General features: G+C 43.6%; 2 protein-coding genes across 6 annotated transcripts in view; both read right to left on the reverse strand.

Moving 5' to 3' along the window:
- Positions 1 to 395: 395 nt before the first annotated feature.
- Positions 396 to 3641, reverse strand: il12a (interleukin 12a). The gene is made up of 7 exons (XM_035386379.1): positions 3535 to 3641; positions 3068 to 3222; positions 2873 to 2959; positions 2612 to 2653; positions 2396 to 2512; positions 1650 to 1694; positions 396 to 1120 (listed from the first exon to the last, which is right to left on the reverse strand). Exons 1-7 carry the CDS (start codon positions 3554 to 3556, stop codon positions 989 to 991), a joined length of 600 nt encoding a protein of 199 aa, XP_035242270.1. The 5' UTR covers positions 3557 to 3641; the 3' UTR covers positions 396 to 988.
- An 8673-nt stretch (positions 3642 to 12314) lies between these two features.
- Positions 12315 to 21681, reverse strand: part of schip1 (schwannomin interacting protein 1) — a 239212-nt gene continuing 229845 nt past the window's right edge. For all 5 annotated transcript variants that reach the window (XM_035386429.1, XM_035386431.1, XM_035386430.1 and 2 more), the window contains 5 exons: positions 19767 to 19884; positions 17011 to 17208; positions 14318 to 14441; positions 12736 to 12829; positions 12315 to 12454 (listed from right to left, as the gene is read on the reverse strand). In XM_035386429.1, the coding sequence (XP_035242320.1) occupies positions 12403 to 12454; positions 12736 to 12829; positions 14318 to 14441; positions 17011 to 17208; positions 19767 to 19884 (586 nt within the window). In that variant the 3' untranslated portion in view covers positions 12315 to 12402. The remainder of the gene's footprint in view (positions 12455 to 12735; positions 12830 to 14317; positions 14442 to 17010; positions 17209 to 19766; positions 19885 to 21681) is intronic.

Raw genomic sequence — 21681 nt, forward strand, 5'->3', positions numbered from 1 at the left:
CTGCTTCCTTTCCTTGCTTCCTTTCCTTGCCTTCTCCTGTGGGTGGAGCTCGGGGCAAGGACCAGAAGCACGGAGATAAAATAAGCGAATGGAAGGAGCCCACATTGACAATGCGCAATTCCAGACGTCAATTTCGTGTATTTTCTGCACTGCACGATAGTATCGCATGCCCTGGTTTCAGTTTCAGTGAATTGTTTTTGCCCAGAAGTCGTGTGGGGAGGGAAGGCAGAAGGTGTTTGTTTATTTGATTCTGTGTTGGTGTGGATGCCTTCTCTCTCTTCGTGCGGCAACCAACGGTGCACACGCTTAACTGCCGTATCTCCCTCGCAGGGGTGTGGGGTGTGTGTGTGTGGGGGGGGGGGGGGGGGCACTGTTGGCACTGATAAACCCCTGAAACACCTCCCTGTGCAGGTCTGAGTGCTCTCTGAACATCAAACTCTGTTCATTCCAATGGCTTGAAGTACCACTAAAAAACGCGCTTATACTTGCAAACATCATTTATTTTCAAACTGTATTTTCAAACAATTCATTGTTCCATTATTAATTGACAGTTAAATAAATACAATTATTAAATAAATGTTAAATAAATACAATTATTAACCAATAATTAGCTGATGCTAACCCCGGCTTCCTCTAGTTTCCGAAAATATTATTTTACTTGCCAGGCACAATTACAAATAAATAAATACATTTAAATGAATAAATAAATAAATACATAAATAAATTAAATAAATAATAAAAACGTTACACAAATTAACTTAAATACGTGTCTGAACATCTCATTACCCTAGCTTATGTGTGGTAGTTTCTCATGGAAATGTACACAGTAGCTTTCAGATCTGACTTACAGTAATGTGTAAACAGAGCAGAGGTTGATACGAGCGCATCACTGCACACTGCGTAGTGCCTGCATGGCTGCCCCCGGACACAAGGCTGCTGTAGAGAGGATGAGGATGATGTGCGGGAGGAAGGCTCCATGCTCCTGGCATTAAGCTGCCATGTATCCCATGATCCTGTTGATGGTGACGGAGCGAACCTGGAAGCCCTTCAGCTCTCTGCAGAGACTCAGTCGCGCGTCGAAGTCAAAGCTGCTCCGGGAGAGCTGAGGGCTGCTGGGAGTCTGCAGGCGAGGAGGGATAGGGCGCAAAGCGTCAGTGAGAATACCATGATCCAAATATAAACCACAATCCAAAAATAAACCATGATCCGATTATTAATCATAATCAAAATATAAACCATAGTCCGATTATTAATCATAATACAAATATAAATCATAATCTGATTATTAATCATAACAAAAATATAAACCACAATCCAATTATTAATATTCATAATCCTAATATAAACCATAATCCAATTATTAATCATCATAAAAACATAAACCATTATCCGATTATTAATCATCATCCAAATACAAACCATAATCCAAATGTAAATCTAGATTAAGGATTTATATCTTGATTAGGATTTGGATAAATATTACATTTTCTTGATGCGTTTTTTTGAGCCTTTGTGGGCAGGGTGGAAATGATTGTACACATTTCCCTAAATTCCTTTTCAGGGCTCACTTTCGGTTTTGGAGTCTGTTTGGCTCAGAATTTGACTAAGAGAGAGTAAGCAATGGGAACGGGGAAAGGCAGAAATCTTACCGTTACTGCTGAGGAGGGCCAGGAACCAGAGGGGAAGTCACACTTCTGCGTGACAAAAGATTAAAGAAAGGGAAAAATGAGCAAAGACAGAAATGATGCAAAGATGTACTGGAATGTACTTGGCTTTGGTCTGACCACGTTTTTTACCAAACAAACTTTGTTCTCTGTTGTTGGGAGGGGGGGGGGGGGGGGGGGGGGGGGGGCGGAAGCTGAACACTGTTGTGTACATTCTCGATGAAGGTTATGTAGCTAGTGTGTAAGGAATGCGTAAGCAATTCTGTTTAATCTTCCCTTAAAACTTAGAAAATTACAAGTCCCCAATATATCTAGAGAGGGTTCGGCTCTTGAAATCGACCCATCTTGCAGTTGCTGTTATGAAATTAAAAAGTGAACACCTGAATTAATAATAAAAAAAGATTACAGTGCTGATTTTAAAGTTTGACATTAAAAATGATAAGAGATGGTAGATATTGTCTTTTGCTCGACTCTTTTTGGCATGTGTGGTGTGTGTGATTGGTGTGTTTGTGGATACTGTATATTTTTGTGGGATATACTATAGTATGATGTGTGTGTGTTTATGTATATTTATGTGTACGGATAGATGTATGTATGTATGTATGGTATGGATAAATAGATGGATGGATGGATGGATGGATGGATAGATGTATGTATGTATGGTATGGATAAATAGATGGATGGATGGATGGGTGGATAGATAGATTCAGAGAGTTATATTTTCCTCTCACCTCCAGAAGGTTCCGGATAGCCGTGAGCACAGTGGCCTCCAGCTCCTTCCTCTGGTAAGCACGCAGTTTGTCCCGGTGGTATTCCAAATCCACCTTAATGTTCCTCAGGCATTCGTCCTGCGGAGACCAGCACGTCACTCACTCTGTTAGCTTCTGAGCGTCACCCGTTTGTCTGTACAACGAATTTGGCCGCTACTGACACGAGAGTTACTTTACCTTATCAAACCTGATGTTTTGAGTGCTGGAGCATCCACCATCCTATTTCGTAAAGAAAACGCGCAATACGAAGGTTAGACAATAATCGTCATAAAATTAGCCATTTCAATTTGTGTCAAAAATGTATTGATGTCTTTAATGGCAACATCTATTGGGAATATTCACATTTGCATTTCCTAGCTTGTAAAAATAGTCTCGCGTGTCCATGTTGTTAAATTTCGCGTAATGTTGTAGGATATTTTCACGCAGATTTAGACATACCTGCCCTGCGCTTGGCTCGCAAGCAGACAGTGCAGTATTGACTGCCATACTTTGCTCCGTGCAGTTGAATCCTTCGAATAGCTCATCCTGGATGAGGGGAGGGGGGCACATTGGAATCAATTTAAATTCACACGTAACTTTTAAATTGTATTAACTGTTGCCGCTGAATATCCAGTTTATCCTGTGGCTACTTACGCGTGTGAGCGCGCGCGTTACGTCAGTGAGCAGAGCTCTAGAGAGCGTCACACATTCGCGCACATCCAGTTTCTGTGCGGCTTTCAGCGGGGTCCCCAGGGTCACGCGCCAGACATAAGGGGAGAGCGCGGCTAAGAGCAGCCAGGAGAGCAAACCTGAGCGGAGACCAAATGAGAACTTATTATAATTATTTGTTTTGAATCTGGAAATGAAATGCACTTTCAATCATGAATGCAATAATTCATAATATTCATACAAACGCGAGGCTATAGGCTGCTGCGCAACATCTTAACTAAAGCAAAACTTGTTCTAAAATTTATTCCCAAGGTACCGACATTTTTCATATTGCAAATAACTTGCAAATAAGAGATTTAAAAAGTTTAATGCAACTGTATACAGAAAAGCGAGCTGTTACACATAATTAAAATTATTTATTAAAACAACGCGTCATGAGTGTAGGTACTTACACGATGAGACACTTGCCAGCATGTTTGATATGTGTGTCGTTGTCAGTTCTTTGCGTCTGTATGTGCGCTTTTCGGCCCTTCCTATAATATTTATATTGCCTCGGATGACGGGAGTTCCCTTCCAAACTACAGAAATTGTTAGAGAGAGAGAGAGAGAACATGACAGTGGAACAAACAAATCGACCACAAACCAGCCACATTTCTCCGGTAATTTCCTGTCAGATTTCACTAGGCAAGGGCGAATGCGAAACTGGAATTAACGCGTGTCATAATTTCTATTACATGTGTTTATGATTAATCACTCCTTCAGAGGGAGAATAAAGGCGATACTCATAAATATTTCATTGACCAAACATGTCCATGTTTGTGGTTTTTGTTGTTGGCGTTGAAGCAAATAAAATATGAAATTAAATAAAGCGTGACTGTAAAATCTAGTTGCCTCATTTTTTACCTCCAAAATTATAAATACCATGTCCAACAATGTGCAATTTTCGATTTCAAATGAACGGGTTTGGGAATTATTGTCGATGACAAATACTGTAGTTTCTGTAAAGTAACATATGCCTAAATGTCAGGTATTCAAATGACTTTAAAAAAAACCCTATTCACGATTTAAAAATTAGTTTAACGAGAAATCTAACTGGCAATGTTGGTTGGTTACACATGTTTTACCCTTTAATGAGTAGAATTTTAACAATGAGAATGAGCGATAATATGAATAAGTCAAGTGGTTGCTAAACGGGACCTTTGAAAAAACTTGGACAGTCCGAACGATGCTTATTTTTTACATTTACGTTAACTTTTAATTCCAAGGACGTAATGCGTGAATACATATATTAGCTGGTATCTCCGTTTGCCAGTACAATTAGGCAACAGATTGGATGCTGAAATGGTGAGGATTTACTTCAAAATATATGGGCCAATTTTGAAAATCAATACTGGATTTAGTTTTGTCTATAACACTCTCACTGGACATATATTCACATTTAAACCGGTTAGCCTGTAAATAATGAAATGGACACGCGGTGTTTGAAAGCTTTAAATGGTGTGGCCTTAACGCTGCGCCACTTATGAATATCTCTGCCAATATTTTTCACTAACATCTCATATGTGAATTATTCAATATTTATATGTTTGATTAAAAGTTATATTTTTCATGGTTAATGCTTTTTAAAGATAATTGCCAAAAGCTTCGCGTCCATATGCATTACAAGATAAAAGGTAAAAACACCCAGAAACACTACAAATGAAAGAATTTTGTAAATAAAATAAAATAGTCTTGCATACAAAAAATGGGGGAAAAAATCTAAATATGTAATTTTTCATTCAGATGGATGTGAAATAACCCTTATTCATCGACTGTGGTAAAACAAATTAATGGAAACATTTTTAATGACACATGTTTAATTTCAGAGGAAATACAGTACAGTAAAATACGTAAGATTATAGTCTTATGTCCAAAATGTGAAAAATTCTAAATGTGCCATTTAGTCATTATAAAATTATTTCAGTGGAATCAGAGGAATACAATGTCCTCCGTAATGTTTGGGACAGAGAAATCTTTTCTTGATTTGGTTTTGTACTCCACAATTTGTAACCAAACAATTCACACGTGGTTAAAGTGCATTTTTTAAATATTGAAAATTATTTTATATTTACAGTGGGCTCCATAATTATTGGCACCCTTGATAAATATGCACAAAAATGCAAAAGAAAAAATGCTAAACGAAAAAACAATTGACATATTAACATATTTATTTTCCAACGTGTAAACTAATGTGCTTGATTAATGATTCATGAGAATCAGCCAAAGTCTTACATTTTTTAAATAAAAAAAATATTTCCCCAAAAAACAGGTTCCACAATTATTGGCACCCCTGATTTAATACTTCGTGAAAACACCCCTGGCAATTATGACAGCCATGTGTCTTTTCCTATAATTTGATAAGATTAGAGAACACATTTGGAGATATTTTTGACCATTGCTCCATGTAGAACTTTTCAGAATCATTGATATCTTTGGGTCCCCCCCCCCCCCCCCCCCCCCCCCCACCTTCCCCCCGCTCTTCAGTTCTGACCACAGGTTTTTGATGGAATTTAAGTCTGGAGACTGAGATGGCCATCAGAAAACATGGATGTTGATTTCACTTAAGCATTTCTGTTTAGATTTCGTATGCTTGGAGTCATTGTCCTGCTGGACAATCTACCCATGACCATGTCCTAGCTTCTTAGCAACAAAATTTTTTGTCAGAATTTCTTGGTACTTTGTTGAATTCATTGTGCCATTGATCTGAAATATCTCCTGTATGCATTCCTCCTATGCCACCAAACATGTCGATTGTGTGTATGACCAAAACGTTCAATTTTGGTCTCATCTGACAATAGCACTCTCTTCCAGTCATAATTCCAATGAGGTTTGACAAGCTCCAGATTCTTGGTTTTGTTTATTGTGCTCAGTAAGGGCTGTCTTTGTGCCACCCTTCCAAAGAGTTAGTTGGTATGGAGGTGCCATTTTATGTTTTTTTAGTCATGTTGACCGCAAGAAACAAACCAATTTCTGCAATTCTTAAACAGTGATCCTTGGGTTATTAATGACCTCCCTCACCATCTTCCTCACCGTCCATGGGGACACCATGCACTTGCTTCCTCTTCCTGGCAAATTTGTAACAATTCCAAGTGTTTTACACCTTTTTATTATTGCCCTTACAGTGCTAAGTGGTATGTTTAACCATTTATGTCTTTTTGGGTACCCATTACCAGACTTGTGATGGTAAATTACCACCGGTCTCTTCTGAATTGACAGTTTATTGGCTTTTCCCATGCTGATGGATGACAAAGGGATTTTGTATGCTTGTTACCTCATTTTTATTCTCTAGTGAAACTGGAAGTGATGGAATGACACAATATAGTTCCTTTAGGCTGAAATTAACTAAATTAAGTAAAATTGTATTGCCAATTTCATTTTGTTTGATTTTACTTACAATAATTGTTAGGGGGGCCAATAATTATGGCACCTATGGTTTTCAGGAAAAAAATAGAAATATGTATGTCTTAGTGTTGAGGAAAGTATTAGGCTTAAGATGAATGATTTTTATTTATTCATATTTGTTTACTTTTTAAATGTCTTAGTATTTAAATTTTTAAAAAATTGTATTTTATTTTATTTTTCATTTTTTACAGTGCCCTCCAAAAGTATATTGATTGTAGAGGGGAATTTTACAAACTCAAGGCTTGGCATTTGATATCAAAAGATAAATTTGAGACAAAAGTACAACCAATTAACTCTTATTTCATTGAGCTTGCATTGGTGTGTGTTTATATGTTTTATAGTTTTAGGGAAGCAGGTTTTTCTGTCCTGACTGCCTTTGGTTGTGTAGGCAGTGTGTTTGGGGTGCTGTGGTTGTGTAGGCAGTGTGTTTGGGCTGCTTTGGTTGCGCAGGCAGTGTGTTTGGGGTCTTACTGAAGGATTAAGTGCTGCTTCCTCTGGGTGTAGCCAGACAAAATCTGTCTGTACACTTCAGAATTCATCCTACGGCTGCCATCCTCTATAAACACAAGTGTTCTGTTCCAGAAGCGTACATACTCGAACCATGACGCGACCTTCTCCATATTTCATAGATTATTGGGGTGGCAGGGGGTGGGGGTGCGTTGGATTGTGGGCTAATCTATCCTCTCTCTGCATTTTTGCCTTGCAAAAAAAAAAAAAAATGTCTTATCTGTCCATAAAAGTGTGTTCCAGAATTCTTTTGGCTGATCTCTGTATTTCTGAGGGGATTCTAATCTGGCCTTTTGATTCTTGCTGCTGCTGATGAGAGGGGGTTAGGGTTAGGGTTAGGGTTAGGGTTAGGGTTAGGGTTAGGGTTAGGGTTAGGGTTAGGGTTAGGGTTAGGGTTAGGGTTAGGGTTAGGGTTAGGGTTAGGGTTAGGGTTAGGGTTAGGGTTAGGGTTAGGGTTAGGGTTAGGGTTAGGGTTAGGGTTAGGGTTAGGGTTAGGGTTAGGGTTAGGGTTAGGGTTAGGGTTAGGGTTAGGGTTAGGGTTAGGGTTAGGGTTAGGGTTAGGGTTAGGGTTAGGGTTAGGGTTAGGGTTAGGGTTAGGGTTAGGGTTAGGGTTAGGGTTAGGGTTAGGGTTAGGGTTAGGGTTAGGGTTAGGGTTAGGGTTAGGGTTAGGGTTAGGGTTAGGGTTAGGGTTAGGGTTAGGGTTAGGGTTAGGGTTAGGGTTAGGGTTAGGGTTAGGGTTAGGGTTAGGGTTAGGGTTAGGGTTAGGGTTAGGGTTAGGGTTAGGGTTAGGGTTAGGGTTAGGGTTAGGGTTAGGGTTAGGGTTAGGGTTAGGGTTAGGGTTAGGGTTAGGGTTAGGGTTAGGGTTAGGGTTAGGGTTAGGGTTAGGGTTAGGGTTAGGGTTAGGGTTAGGGTTAGGGTTAGGGTTAGGGTTAGGGTTAGGGTTAGGGTTAGGGTTAGGGTTAGGGTTAGGGTTAGGGTTAGGGTTAGGGTTAGGGTTAGGGTTAGGGTTAGGGTTAGGGTTAGGGTTAGGGTTAGGGTTAGGGTTAGGGTTAGGGTTAGGGTTAGGGTTAGGGTTAGGGTTAGGGTTAGGGTTAGGGTTAGGGTTAGGGTTAGGGTTAGGGTTAGGGTTAGGGTTAGGGTTAGGGTTAGGGTTAGGGTTAGGGCTAGGGCTAGGGTTAGGGTTAGGGTTAGGGTTAGGGTTAGGGTTAGGGTTAGGGTTAGGGTTAGGGTTAGGGTTAGGGTTAGGGTTAGGGTTAGGGTTAGGGTTAGGGTTTGGGTTTGGGTTTGGGTTTGGGTTTGGGTTTGGGTTTGGGTTTGGGTTTGGGTTTGGGTTTGGGTTTGGGTTTGGGTTTGGGTTTGGGTTTGGGTTTGGGTTTGGGTTTGGGTTTGGGTTTGGGTTTGGGTTTGGGTTTGGGTTTGGGTTTGGGTTTGGGTTTGGGTCTGTAACTTGCAGTGCTCAAAGTCTCCTGCGTACGGAGGCTTGTGATATCTTCACCTTGCCCTCTGGAGACTGCAGGCCACTGGCCGTTCTTTAAGGGTTTTTCCTCAAAGCTCATAGGATTCCTCGGTTATCAGCTGCAGTTCCTCGGTCCATCAGTGGTTTCTCTCTTTTTCAAGACTTTCCAAACTTCTGTACTTGATATAGCCAGTTTCCGTGCTATCCACCTGAATGTGTTCTTCTGCTGTCTCTGATTACAGATTAGTGGCTTTTCAGCCATAGTTACTTCCCTGGTCTTCGTGGCTGATGGTGTATACTAGTTGCAATCTCCACTGATGAAAACAAAAGATAAAATCTAATCTAGAAGATTATACTGACTGCCATTTTATTTGTGAACAATTCATGTAATAGGAAACACCTGAGCAACAGTTAATACCTGTCAGTCATCTGTTGGTTTGATTTTGCACAGCTGAATTGGAAAAGAAACCATAGAATTCACGTCGGATTCACGTTGCCTTCAGTTCACTGCATGAAAATAAAAATCCTCATCCCTTTGGCTTTACAATGCTAGTGTTAAATCCAGAAAGTGGGGGAAAAAAGCAAGATATGTTTATATGCCATTATTTCATAGGAAATCATGTTTGTGCAACATTCGTGGTGAAATAAATGAATAAAAAGTGTTTTAAAAGAAATTTATAATGAAAAATGTTTTTCAGTGAAAAATATCAAAATACACAAACTATAGTCATATGTCCAAAATATGGAAAAATGCAAAGAAACTTCTAAATGCCATTATTGGATAGATTAATAGGAAATCATGTTTATGTGAAAACAGTGGTGAAATAAATGAATTAAAATGTTTTGAAAAATGTGTGATGAAAAAAGTTTGTCAATGGAAAATAACAAAATACATAAAAAACTATAATCTTATGTCCAAAACAGGTGAAAGGTGGCGGCTTTTCCAAAATGCCATTTTTTGGTACCGATGGGTTCAGAATCATGTTTAAAATACAGCTATGGTGAAATAAATAAATTATATTGTGTTTTAAGATTTTTATGATAAATAAAGCGTTTTCATGTAAAATTCTGAAATGCCTTTTTTTGGCACCAATGGAATCAAAATAATTTTTATAATACAGCTGTGCTGAAATAAATGAATTATAATGTGTTTTAAGAATTTTATGATCAATAATGTGTTTTCATGGAAAATGACAAAATACATAAGACTATAGTCTTATGTCCAAAATTTGGAAACAAAAAGAAAGAATTGATTTGCCATTTTTTGATACAGACGGACAGGAAATTGTGCTTATGTAACAGCCAAGATGAAATAAAGGAATAAAACATTTTTGAAGAAATTTATGGTAGAAATGAATGTGATTCAGAGGAAAATGTAAAAATACACAAAACTAGTCTTACATGCAAAAAGTGAAAAAATGCACAAAAAAGGGCAATTTTTTGATACAAGTTGATATCATGTTTATATAACAACCATGGTGAAATGATTGAATAAAAACCTATTTAAAGAATTTGACCAGAATAATGTAATTAATTAGGCTATTGTCTTACAAGCAAAAAATTCAATTAAAATTTTTTTTTAATAAAGGTGGATAGGAAATACATTAATAAAAATGTGTTTGAAGAAAATTATAATGGGAAATGCTTTTCAGTGGAAAATAGCAATATACTTAAGAGTGTACTCTCATGTCCTGGCAGATATATTGAGGTTTTGCACATTTTACGTGACTTTTAGTTGGCTGAGAAATTGGTTTTGATCAACAACCAGGGAGGAATTAGTGAATGAAGGAATAGAGTGTGACGACGCCCCCAAACTTGCGTGGAGGTGAGGCATGGGGTCACGCCCAAAAATCAGCAGCAGTGCTGGGACAGGTGTGATTGGGACAGGTGTGATTGGGCCGGTGTGATTGGGACAGGTGTGATTGGGTCGGTGTGATTGGGACAGGTGTGATTGGGACAGGTGTGATTGGGACAGGTGTGATTGGGCCGGTGTGATTGGGACAGGTGTGATTGGGTCGGTGTGATTGGGACAGGTGTGATTGGGACAGGTGTGATTGGGCCGGTGTGATTGGACAGGTGTGATTGGGACAGGTGTGATTGGGCCGGTGTGATTGGGACAGGTGTGATTGGGACAGGTGTGATTGGGCTGGTGTGATTGGGACAGGTGTGATTGGGACAGGTGTGATTGGGCCGGTGTGATTGGGACAGGTGTGATTGGGACAGGTGTGATTGGGCCGGTGTGATTGGGGCGGTGTGATTGGGACAGGTGTGATTGGGCCAGTGTGATTGGGACAGGTGTGATTGGGCCCGTGTGATTGGGCCAGGGGTGTTACGCATCTCTCATTGGATAATGAGCAACAGTGAGTCGTGTCTGTTTCACCAACTGAACAGCCATGGAAGGCGGGTTCAGCTTTTGGTGATGTCACTACTTTCATTCTGGGCGGGAAACTGAGATGGTGTGACTGATGTGAGTTTTTATTGGTCTTGTCTTTCATTGGGGGGGGGGGGGGGGGGGGCTTGTAGTCATTAGAAGCTCCAGCAAATGGGGTTTCACCTATATGATGTATGGGATATTTCAGAAATATTTGGTGATATAAAGTGTGGATAAGGGTGGGGTGAAAGTTGCCATTTCTGTTAAAATATTCATAGTATTTGAGTGTGAAGTGAGGGAACTTAAAGGGAATTTAAGTGGTTTCTGAAGTACAACTGTGTGAAAATGACATGGTTTTCAAATAATACGTATGAAATGGCACCGAAAAGAACTGGATATTCAGCCATGGAATACGAAACAAAGTTTTATTTATTATTTATTTTACATATCTGTACATAAATGTCCCCTCCCAAACAAGTCTGAATACAACTCGATGAAAATGATAACACACTTTTTTTTTTTTAAAAGGACTCGTGTCAGAAAATCAACATTCACAAAATGTTGAAGCCCGATTAGAGTGAACATATTAACAAACAAATGCTACAACTTTGACTACAAGGCAGGCATTTTCCTTTCGCTCACTTAGCACCTTCAAATAAATGTTTCTCAGTTGAAAACTACCATTTGTGCAGAATAGAAAGAGGCCAACTTTAGATACTGTCCAACTTAAAAATTTCATAAGTTAGTTTTTAGCTTTTATACAATGTTTTATTTCATTTCTATTCGACTAATATTGTTTTCCACCAATTTGTGTGCATATATATACATATATATGTATATATAACTGACAGTTATAATTTAGTGGCAAATATAGAAAGTTTAAAACAAAGTATAGAGAAGCAAGGCCAATCAATCACTGTACAGGAAGCTTGGGACAGTTTTCATGACTAACAAACACGTAATGACTTCTCTTCCTACAGGAAGTGCTCCACCTTCAGCAAGTATACAACCACAGAAGCAAATGACAGTGTGGCCCCTCCTGCAGGGATGTTGGGATGGGGTGGGGTGGGGTGTGAGGCGGGGGCAGAGGGGAGGGGTTGAGGCAAGGCGAGGCGGAGGGGGGCGGGGCAGGAGGGGGGCGGGGAGGTTTAGGTGAGGCGGAGGGGGAGCGGGGTAGGGGGCGGGGCGGAGGGGAGTGGGGTGAAGGCGGGGCGGAGGGGGAGCGGGGGGGTTGAGGCAAGGCGAGGCGGAGGGGGGCGGGGCAGGAGGGGGGCGGGGAGGTTTAGGTGAGGCGGAGGGGGAGCTGCTTGAGGGGGGGGGGAGGAGGGGAGTGGGGTGAGGGCGGGGCGGAGGGGGAGCGGGGGGGTTGAGGCAAGGCGAGGCGGAGTGGGGCTGGGCAGGAGCGGGGCGAGGGCGGGGCGGGGCAGGAGGGGGCGGGGAGGTTTAGGCGAGGCGGAGGGGGAGCGGGGCGAGGGCGGGGTGGGGAGGTTTAGGCGGGGCGAGGGCGAGGCGGAGGGGGGCGGGGTGGGGTGAGGCAGACAGCGCTCATTTGGACGGGGTTCTCTCAGCCATGTGTTTCTGCTGGCTCTCCGCATGTCTGTGAGGAGAGAGAGAGAGAAGAAGAAGAGAGGGAGAGAGGAAGAGGAAGAGCTCGTGAGGACGCTGCAGATGTGGATGGTTTCCTGCTCCACTGCGAGTGCGGGTGCTTGCTCTGTTTTGCAAGAGATCAGCTGGGATGAGACGAGCCTATTTAAGTTCTATTTAAGGTTGGTGTTTTTAAAATGCCAAAGTTTTTGCACATTCAGTAACCTTGCGACGCTGCTGATCCTCAGTGCGCTGGTGTCGTCTGCAGTGACTCAGTAGGACAGGGTCTCTCACCTGGTCAGGTCCTCGATGTCCACCAGCATGGCGTCCTGCTCCATGTGCAGCTCGTCTCTGATCAGCAGCAGCTGGACCAGCTCCTCATTCAGGCCTGCAGAGACACTGATACCGTCAGCATCTTACCCAACACTGCCCCACCCCACCCAACACCGCACCACCCTACACCATCAGTAGCACTACCCTGCTCAACACTGCACCACCTGCAACACCACCCTACCCAACACTGCACCACCACCCTACCCAGCACTGCCCCACCCCACCCGACACTGCACCACCCTACCTAACACTGCCCCACCCCACCCAACACTGCCCCACCCCACCCAACACTGCACCACCCTACCCAACACTACACCATCTGCAGCACCACCCTACCCAACACTGCACCACCACCCTACCCAAACACTGCCCCACCCCACCCAACACTGCACCACCCTACCCAACACTACACCATCTGCAGCACCACCCTACCAACACTGCACCACCTGCACCACCACCCTACCCAAACACTGCTCCACCCTACCCAACCCTGCACCACCTGCAGCAGAACCCTAACCCAACACTACACCACATTAACCCAACACTACACCACCCTACACAACACTGTACCACATTACCCAACACTGCAGCACCTTACCCAACGCTGCACCACCACCCTACCCAAACACTGCTCCACCCTACCCAACACTGCACCACCTTATCCAACACTGTACCACATTACCCAACACTGCAGCACTTTACCCAACACTGCACCACCCTACCCAACACTGCATCACCACCCTACCCAAACACTGCTCCACCCTACCAACACTGCACCACCTGCAGCAGCACCCTAACCCACCCTACACAACACAGCACCATCTGTAGCTCCACCCTAACCCAACACAGCACCACCCTACCCAAAGTGTGTATGTCTGTGCACGTCTGTGTATAGTGTATATAGCATATAGTGCGTAATGTGTATAGTATATTGTGTGTGCCTGTGTGTACAGTGTGTGAGTGTGTGTATAGTGTGTGCACATCTGTGTATAGTGTATATAGCATATAGTGCATAATGTGCATAGTATATTGTGCATCCGTGTGTGTATAGTGTGTGTGAGTGTGTGTATAGTGTGTATAGCATGTATATTGTATACAGCATTTAGTGCGTAATGTGTATAGTATATTGTGTGTGTGTGTGTATAGTGTGTATAGCATTTAGTGCATAATGTGTATAGTATATCGTGTGTGTGTATAGTGTGTGCAAGTCTGTGTATAGTGTATATAGAATACAGTGCGTAATGTGTATAGTATATTGTGTGTGTATAGTGTGTGCAAGTCTGTGTATAGTGTATATAGCATATAGTGCATAATGTGTATAGTATATTGTGTGCACGTCTGTGTATAGTGTATATAGCATTTAGAGCGTAATGTGTATAGTATATTGTGTGCAAGTCTGTGTATAGTGTATATAGCATATAGTGCATAATGTGTATAGTATATTGTGTGTGTGTGTATAGTGTGTGCACGTCTGTGTATAGTGTATATAGCATTTAGAGCGTAATGTGTATAGTATATCGTGTGTGTGTACAGCAGTACTCACTCTCGATCTGCGAGTGCAGGTCGTTGACGATGACCTGAAGCTGCCCCAGGGTCATGCCCCTCAGGTCCGTGGGCTTCAGGCTCCTCTTCATCAGACACTCGCTGATGTGGGGCAAATGGGGCAACTGCAGGGGCAAAAGACATTACTCAGACCTTACACTCAGAACAGACATGGCTACACTGGCTTTACACAGCACAGAGACTGAAGAAGGCTTCACACAGAAACTACACACAGCTGGACACAGCCATATTTTAACCACCAACACATCTCATTTTATCCCACAGTAGTCCTGAGGAGCTGCCAGTTCAAATCCACAGTAGCCAGACACACTCACTGCAGTTCCATCCCCATACACCCCCTTCCACCTGCAGAACAGCCTTGTACCAGCTGCACAATAGCCCTCTACCAGATGCAGAACAGCAAGGTCTGCATGCAAGCACTGTTTGCACATACAGGCCATCTCCAGACCCGACTCTTTCCTACTTCCCCTAACGCTGCAAACAGCCTAACACAAGCACACACTGTAATAAACACCCTCATCTCTCCGTGTGGCTTATCACCTCATTTTTGGGCCTGAACATTTATGGTGATGCTTTAAATTAGCATGTTTACTCCTACTAGTGAAAACTTAGGTGTTTTCTTATTGTACAAGTGCAAGTCCCTAAAAACAGTCAGTGCTTGGACACCTGGCTGTCAGATTCAAATGTCTTCTGGGCCGATGTGGTTATGTGTGTTTGCCACTTGCCAGAAGGGATCAATTACAACATATTCATACTGCAACCACCTTCTCTCCCCCCCCTCTCTCCCTCCTCCCCCTCTCTCTCCCCCCCCCTCTCTCTCCCTCCCCCTCTCTCTCCCTCTCTCTCTCTCTCTCTCTCTCATGTGCCAGTGCTGTGGTTTGGTGTGATATTTACCATGGTGAGTGACCCAGTTGATTCAGCGGTGCAGTGGCTGGGATTTCTCACAGTTTGTGTAGCAGAATTCCCCAGCCTTTACTCAACCCGTCTCTCGTAGCTGATTGGCCCTTTCCCCCTCATAAGCAGTGATGTCACTTCCTGTCAGTAGCACACCACAGGCCCTCCCACTGTGACCCTTCGCTGAGCTCTCTCACTATCACTTTCACATTCAGGGAGAGATTACTGTGAAACACAGCTCACAGCCAATCAGCTCTCACCTCTCCCAATGCACCAGCCAATCAGCTCTCACCTCACCTGGCGCACAGCTCACAGCCAATCAGCTCTCACCTCACCTGGCGCACAGCTCACAGCCAATCAGCTCTCACCTCACTTAACGCACAGCTCACGGCCAATCAGCTCTCACCTCACCCGGCACTCAGCTCACAGCCAATCAGCTCTCACCTCACCTGGCGCACAGCTCACAGCCAATCAGCTCTCACCTAACTTAACGCACAGCTCACGGCCAATCAGCTCTCACCTCACCTGGCGCACAGCTCACAACCAATCAGCTCTCACATTGTCCCATTATAGCCAAATCAGCGTGTGTGTGTGTGTGTGTGTGTGAGAGAGAGAGAGACAGAAAAGGAGGAAGAGAGAAAGACACAGAAAAAGAAGAAGAGAGAAAGACAGAGACAGAAAAAGAAGAAGAGAGAAAGACAGAGACAGGAGGAAGAGAGACGGAGAGATAAGGAGGGAGAGAGAGATGCAAGTACGAATGTATATGTTTATATAAGTATGTATGTTTGTATGTTTCTAATTAGGGACACTGGCAAGACTTGGTTTCGTAACTGAGACTCCTCCCAATTCACAAGAATTTTTAAAAATAAAAACAAGCAGACGTCACGTCATAACAGCACTGCTCTCTCTCCCTCCCTGGGTGAGAAATGAAGGGGCAGAGAGGGGAAAAGGCTCGTGAATTCCATGGAAAATCTCACAAAAACCCTTCCACCGCCTTCTCCCACACGTTCCCCAAATATCTGCGGCATCAACGGCTTCCGACAAACACCGTCCAGACCCCACGACCTCACTACTACTGCTGAGCCCTAACCTACCCTGGGGAAATACAGGTTAAAAACACTCCCGGCTGGGGCACAGCGATTGTGAGGGGAACAGAGCTGCAGTGGAGCAGACAGACGCACAGAGAGGTCAAGGGTCAGACTGTGATGGCGGCTGTGGGTTTGAGGCTGACTGCTTCTGACAAACAAGCACAGCGGCATCCCGTAACACATCACCCAATGCATTCTGGGACATCAATAATAGATCTCACCCCCCCCAACCCCCACCTCCTGGTGAATAAGTAAAATGTTCCATCCAGGTAAAGATGGGGATAAGACAGACTGGGGGGGAGGTGGGGGTGGGGGGGGGGGGGTGTGGGGATTAGACAGACTGGGGTGCGGTGGGGGGGGCAAGCTCAGGATCAGCAATGTTTTAAATAATAATGAGTGAGTCAGAGGCAAAAAGGGGACAGGATGCACACTGAGCACACGTGTGATTGGCTGAGTACAACCACTAAGCTCACGTGTGATTGGCTGTGCACAGCCTTGGAGCTCACATGTGATTGGCTGAGTGCAGCCTCTGAGGTCACATGTGATTGGCTGCATACAGCCACTGAGCTCAAGTGTGATTGGCTGCGCACAGCCTTGAAGCTCACGTGTGACTGGCTGCACGCAGCCTCAGAGCTCGCAAGTGATTGGCCGAAGTGGCTGACTGAAGGAGAAGAGCTGTGGGGGGACTGACCAGGTCGGCTACAGGGGACTTCTTGCGGTTCTGCCTCTCCACCTCCACCTGCATCTTGGCCATGGGCTTGGCCATGGCCAGCGCCAGCTTGGCCTCCGCCTGCAGCTTCTTCTGCCGGCTCAAGAAGTCCATGTCCTCCAGGGACTCGCAGTCTTCTTCTGTGGTGTCCCGGTCTGAGTAGGATGAGCTCTGCTTGCTCTGTGAGTGTCACAAGAACGTAGGCACGTACACACGCACACACGCACGCACGCACACCGATGCACACACACACACACACACACATACGGACACACACACACACACACACACACACACACCGACGCACACACACACACACAGAAAAAAGTGCAGTGAGTTCCTGTTTCTTAGCACAGAAGCTACCGGAACAGTGAGGCCTCCCCGCGTTGGGGACTGGCCTGATCGGGACTGACCCACGGACGTGTCAGTGTGCACACGCACAGAGCCACGTTTCCCTGGACCGCCAAAGCGCTCGCTGAGATTACACAAGGCCACAGACAAGGGCACAGACAAGGCCACAGACAATTTGGCTGAATTGGCTACTTTGTTGTACGTCGCTCTGGATAAGAGCGTCTGCCAAATGCCTATAATGTAATGTAATGACAAGGGCAGTCTGTCGCTCACACAGCACCGTGCTCACACCTCAGTCTCTCACTGCCAGACACCTCCTCTGCCTTCATAGACTAATATTAACATCCGTAAGTCATTGACCTCACACGCATCGCTGCGCCGTCCTGGAAACGCGAACAAGGCCATGCATTGTGCCCGGCGCTTCTGTCACCCCGTCTGACTCATAGCAGGAGAACGCGGTGACTGCTCTCACCAGCTAAGAATATTCGGACTGTTCCAGCGAAGCTCTTAAGTATTTTTACACATCTATCTCTCTTTTGAGTTTTTTATTAATCTGGGGGACCCCACCAACATTACCGATTTTACTGTAATCATACTGTTATGATTAATATTCATATGAAATTTCTGCTATGAATCAATGAGTGACATTTTTCCAGCATTGTATGTCTTTCACTTTTAATATATTCCCAAACACATACACTTGTGACTTGACACATGACTTTTACTCTTCACAGCTGACTTCTAAGCAGATAAAAATTCTGTTTTCAGAAAATTAGTTATTAAATTAATATTTATTTATTTGTTCTTCTGGGGTAATGATTTGTTAGCTAACATTAGCCTATAGCAGAGGTTCCCAAACTTGGTCCTGAGGCCCCCCTGTGTATGCTGTTTTTGTTCCAACCAGTCGCCATCTCAGAATTTTATATGAAGAATAAAAGAAAATAGCTAAAAAGAATAAAATTCCCATGGTAATATTAGGCTTATTGCGCTGCATTGCAAACAGTTACATAAAAAGAGGTAAAACTTCAAATTAAAGACTGAGGAGAATCGATCCTAATTCCATGTGTCCTGAAAGTGTGGACACATGGTCACTAAAACTAACCATCTGGCAGATAACGAAGCATTCAAAGATAAAGCAAGTGATAATGGGCATTGTGCATTGAGTTAATCAGTTTAAGGAAAAAATAGTGAAATAAATTAAACATGTGTTCCACAACCTAATTAGGAGCCTACTGATTTACCCAGTCTTTCATTTGATCAAAAAAGTGCCCTCTTTTTGTATAATTGTTTGCAATGTGGCACAATAAGCTAGCATTAGCCTGTACTATGGGGTACTGTTAGCTAGCATTAGCCTGTACTATGGGACAGTGAGTTAGCTAGCATTAGCCTTTACTACAGGATAGTGAGATAGCTAGCATTAGCCTGTGCTACAGGGTAGTGAGTTAGCTAGCATTAGCCCGTACCATGCGTCATTGAATAGGGAATTAGCTAGCATTAGCCTGTACCATGAGGCAGTGAATAGCGAGTTAGCTAGCATTAACCCGTACTACGGGGTAAGGAGTTAGCTAGCATTAGCCCGTACCATGGGGCAGTGAATAGGGAGTTAGCTAGCATTAGCCCGTACTACGGGGTAGTGAGTTAGCTAACATTAGCCTGTACTACAGGGTATTGAGTTAGCTAGCATTAGCCCGTACCAAGGGGCAGTGAATAAGGAGTTAGCTAGCATTAGCCCGTACTACGGGGTAGTGAGTTAGCTAGCATTAGCCCGTACCAAGGGGCAGTGAATAGGGAGTTAGCTAACATTAGCCTGTACTACAGGGTATTGAGTTAGCTAGCATTAGCCCGTACCAAGGGGCAGTGAATAGGGAGTTAGCTAGCATTAGCCTGTACTACAGGGTATTGAGTTAGCTAGCATTAGCCCGTACCATGGGGCAGTGAATAGGGAGTTAGCTAACATTAGCCTGTACTACAGGGTATTGAGTTAGCTAGCATTAGCCCGTACCAAGGGGCAGTGAATAGGGAGTTAGCTAGCATTAGCCCGTACTACGGGGTAGTGAGTTAGCTAGCATTAGCCCGTACCAAGGGGCAGTGAATAGGGAGTTAGCTAGCATTAGCCCGTACTACGGGGTAGTGAGTTAGCTAGCATTAGCCCGTACCAAGGGGCAGTGAATAGGGAGTTAGCTAGCATTAGCCCGTACTACGGGGTAGTGAGTTAGCTAGCATTAGCCCGTACCAAGGGGCAGTGAATAGGGAGTTAGCTAGCATTAGCCCGTACTACAGGGTATTGAGTTAGCTAGCATTAGCCCGTACCAAGGGGTAATGAATAGGGAGTTAGCTAGCATTAGCCCGTACTACGGGGTAGTGAGTTAGCTAGCATTAGCCCGTACCATGGGGGACAGTGGAGTGTCCAGGCTGGTCTCTGTCTTGCTGTCGTCGGCATCACTGTCTTTGTCGCTGCCACTGTCATTAACAAAGCAGATCTGCAGGTTCATCCCACTCTGAAGCCTGAGGACAGACAGACAGAGAGATTAGGACAGGGTCCAGGAGCGTTCACAGAGAGGACAGACAGACAGACACACAGACAGCAGAAAGAACAAAGGCTTGGCAGAGAGACAGGCTGATAGATTGTGCAGAAAACAGAAACCTTTTTTGAAACATCAAGCATATTGTAATAGTAATAATAATACATTTCCTTTATATAGTGCTTTCCAAAAAAACTTATAAGACACAACATCAAAACAGAGAAAAAACCAAAAAATACACATACATTGAGCACCATAATTCATTGGACAGTGACACATTTTTTGCTATTTTGGTTCTGTACTCTAGCACTTTGAGTTTGTAAGGATACAATGGCAATGAGGTTGAAGTGCAAACTGTCAGCTTTAATTTGAGGGCATTTTTATACATATCGGATGAACAGTTTAGAAATTATCGAACCTTTTGTACATAGCCCCCCCCATTTTCTGGCATCAAAAAATATTGGACAGTTTAACATAATGTAGAATAAAGTAATTATTTTAAATATTTGGTCGCATATCCTTTGCATGCAATGACTGCTTGAAGTATGCGACGCATAGACATCACCAGACGCTGGGTATCTTCCCTGGTGATGCTCTGCCAGGCCTGTACTGCAGCCATCTTCAGTTCCTGCTTGTTTCAGGGACTTTTTGCTTTCAGTCTCCTCTTCAGCATGTAAAATGCATGTTCAATTGGATTCAGATCCGGTGATTGACTTGGCCAGTCAAGGATTTTCCACTTTTTGGCCATCAAAATCCCCTTTGTTGCTCTAGCAGTATGTTTCGGGTCATTGTCTTGTTGCATGATGAAGTGCCGTCCAATGAGTTTGGAGGCATTTGGTTTTATCTGAGCAGATAAAATATTTCTGTAGACTTCAGAATTCATTGTTCTACTTCTGTCTGCAGTCACATCATCGATGAAGACAAGTGCAGCCCACTCCACTGGCAGCCGTACAAGCCCAAACCAATACACCCCCTCCACCTTGTTTCATGTATGAGTTGGTATGCTTTGGATCATGGGCATTTCCTTCTCTTCTCCACACTTTCCTCTTTCCATCACTCTGGTACATGTTAATCTTTGTCTCATCTGTCCACAAAACTTTGTTCCAGAACTCTTGGGGCTCTTTTAGGTGCTTTTTAACAAACTGTAATCTCGCCTTTCGGTTCTTCAGGCTTATCAGTGGTTTGCATCTTGTAGTGTACCCTCTGTAGTCCTGCTGGTGTAGTCTTCTATGTATGGTAGACTTTGACACATCTACACCTGCATCCAGGAGAGTGTTTTTGATCTGCTGGGCTGTTGTCAGGGGGGTTTTCTTCACCATAGAGAGTATTCTCCGGTCATCCACTACAGTGGTCTTCCTCGGTCTACCGGGTCTTTTGACATAATTGAGTTCATCAGTTGTTTTTTTTCTTGTTAATGATGAAACAAACTGTTGACTTGGGCATGCCCAGGGTTTTTGCAATGTTCCTGATTGATTGATTTTCATTTCTGAGCCTTATGACGGCCAGCTTAATTTGCATCGACACTGCTGTCTTCCTCATGTTGTCACACTCCAACAATAATCTCCAAAGGCAATTGCAAAGTCTAGAATCAAGACTAGACATCAACAGCTCTCTTCTGCATTCACTAACGACACAAATGAATACACCTGCCTAACGAAACACATCTGTGAAGCCAATTCAACAAATACTTGTAGTACCTTAACATGGGGGGACCATGTACAAAAGGTGCTGTCATTTCAAAACGGTTCATCCGATATGGATGAAAATACCCTCAAATTAA

Source organism: Anguilla anguilla, chromosome 12 (assembly GCF_013347855.1).
Source record: "Anguilla anguilla isolate fAngAng1 chromosome 12, fAngAng1.pri, whole genome shotgun sequence".
In the NCBI taxonomy this organism is placed as follows: Eukaryota; Metazoa; Chordata; class Actinopteri; order Anguilliformes; family Anguillidae; genus Anguilla; species Anguilla anguilla.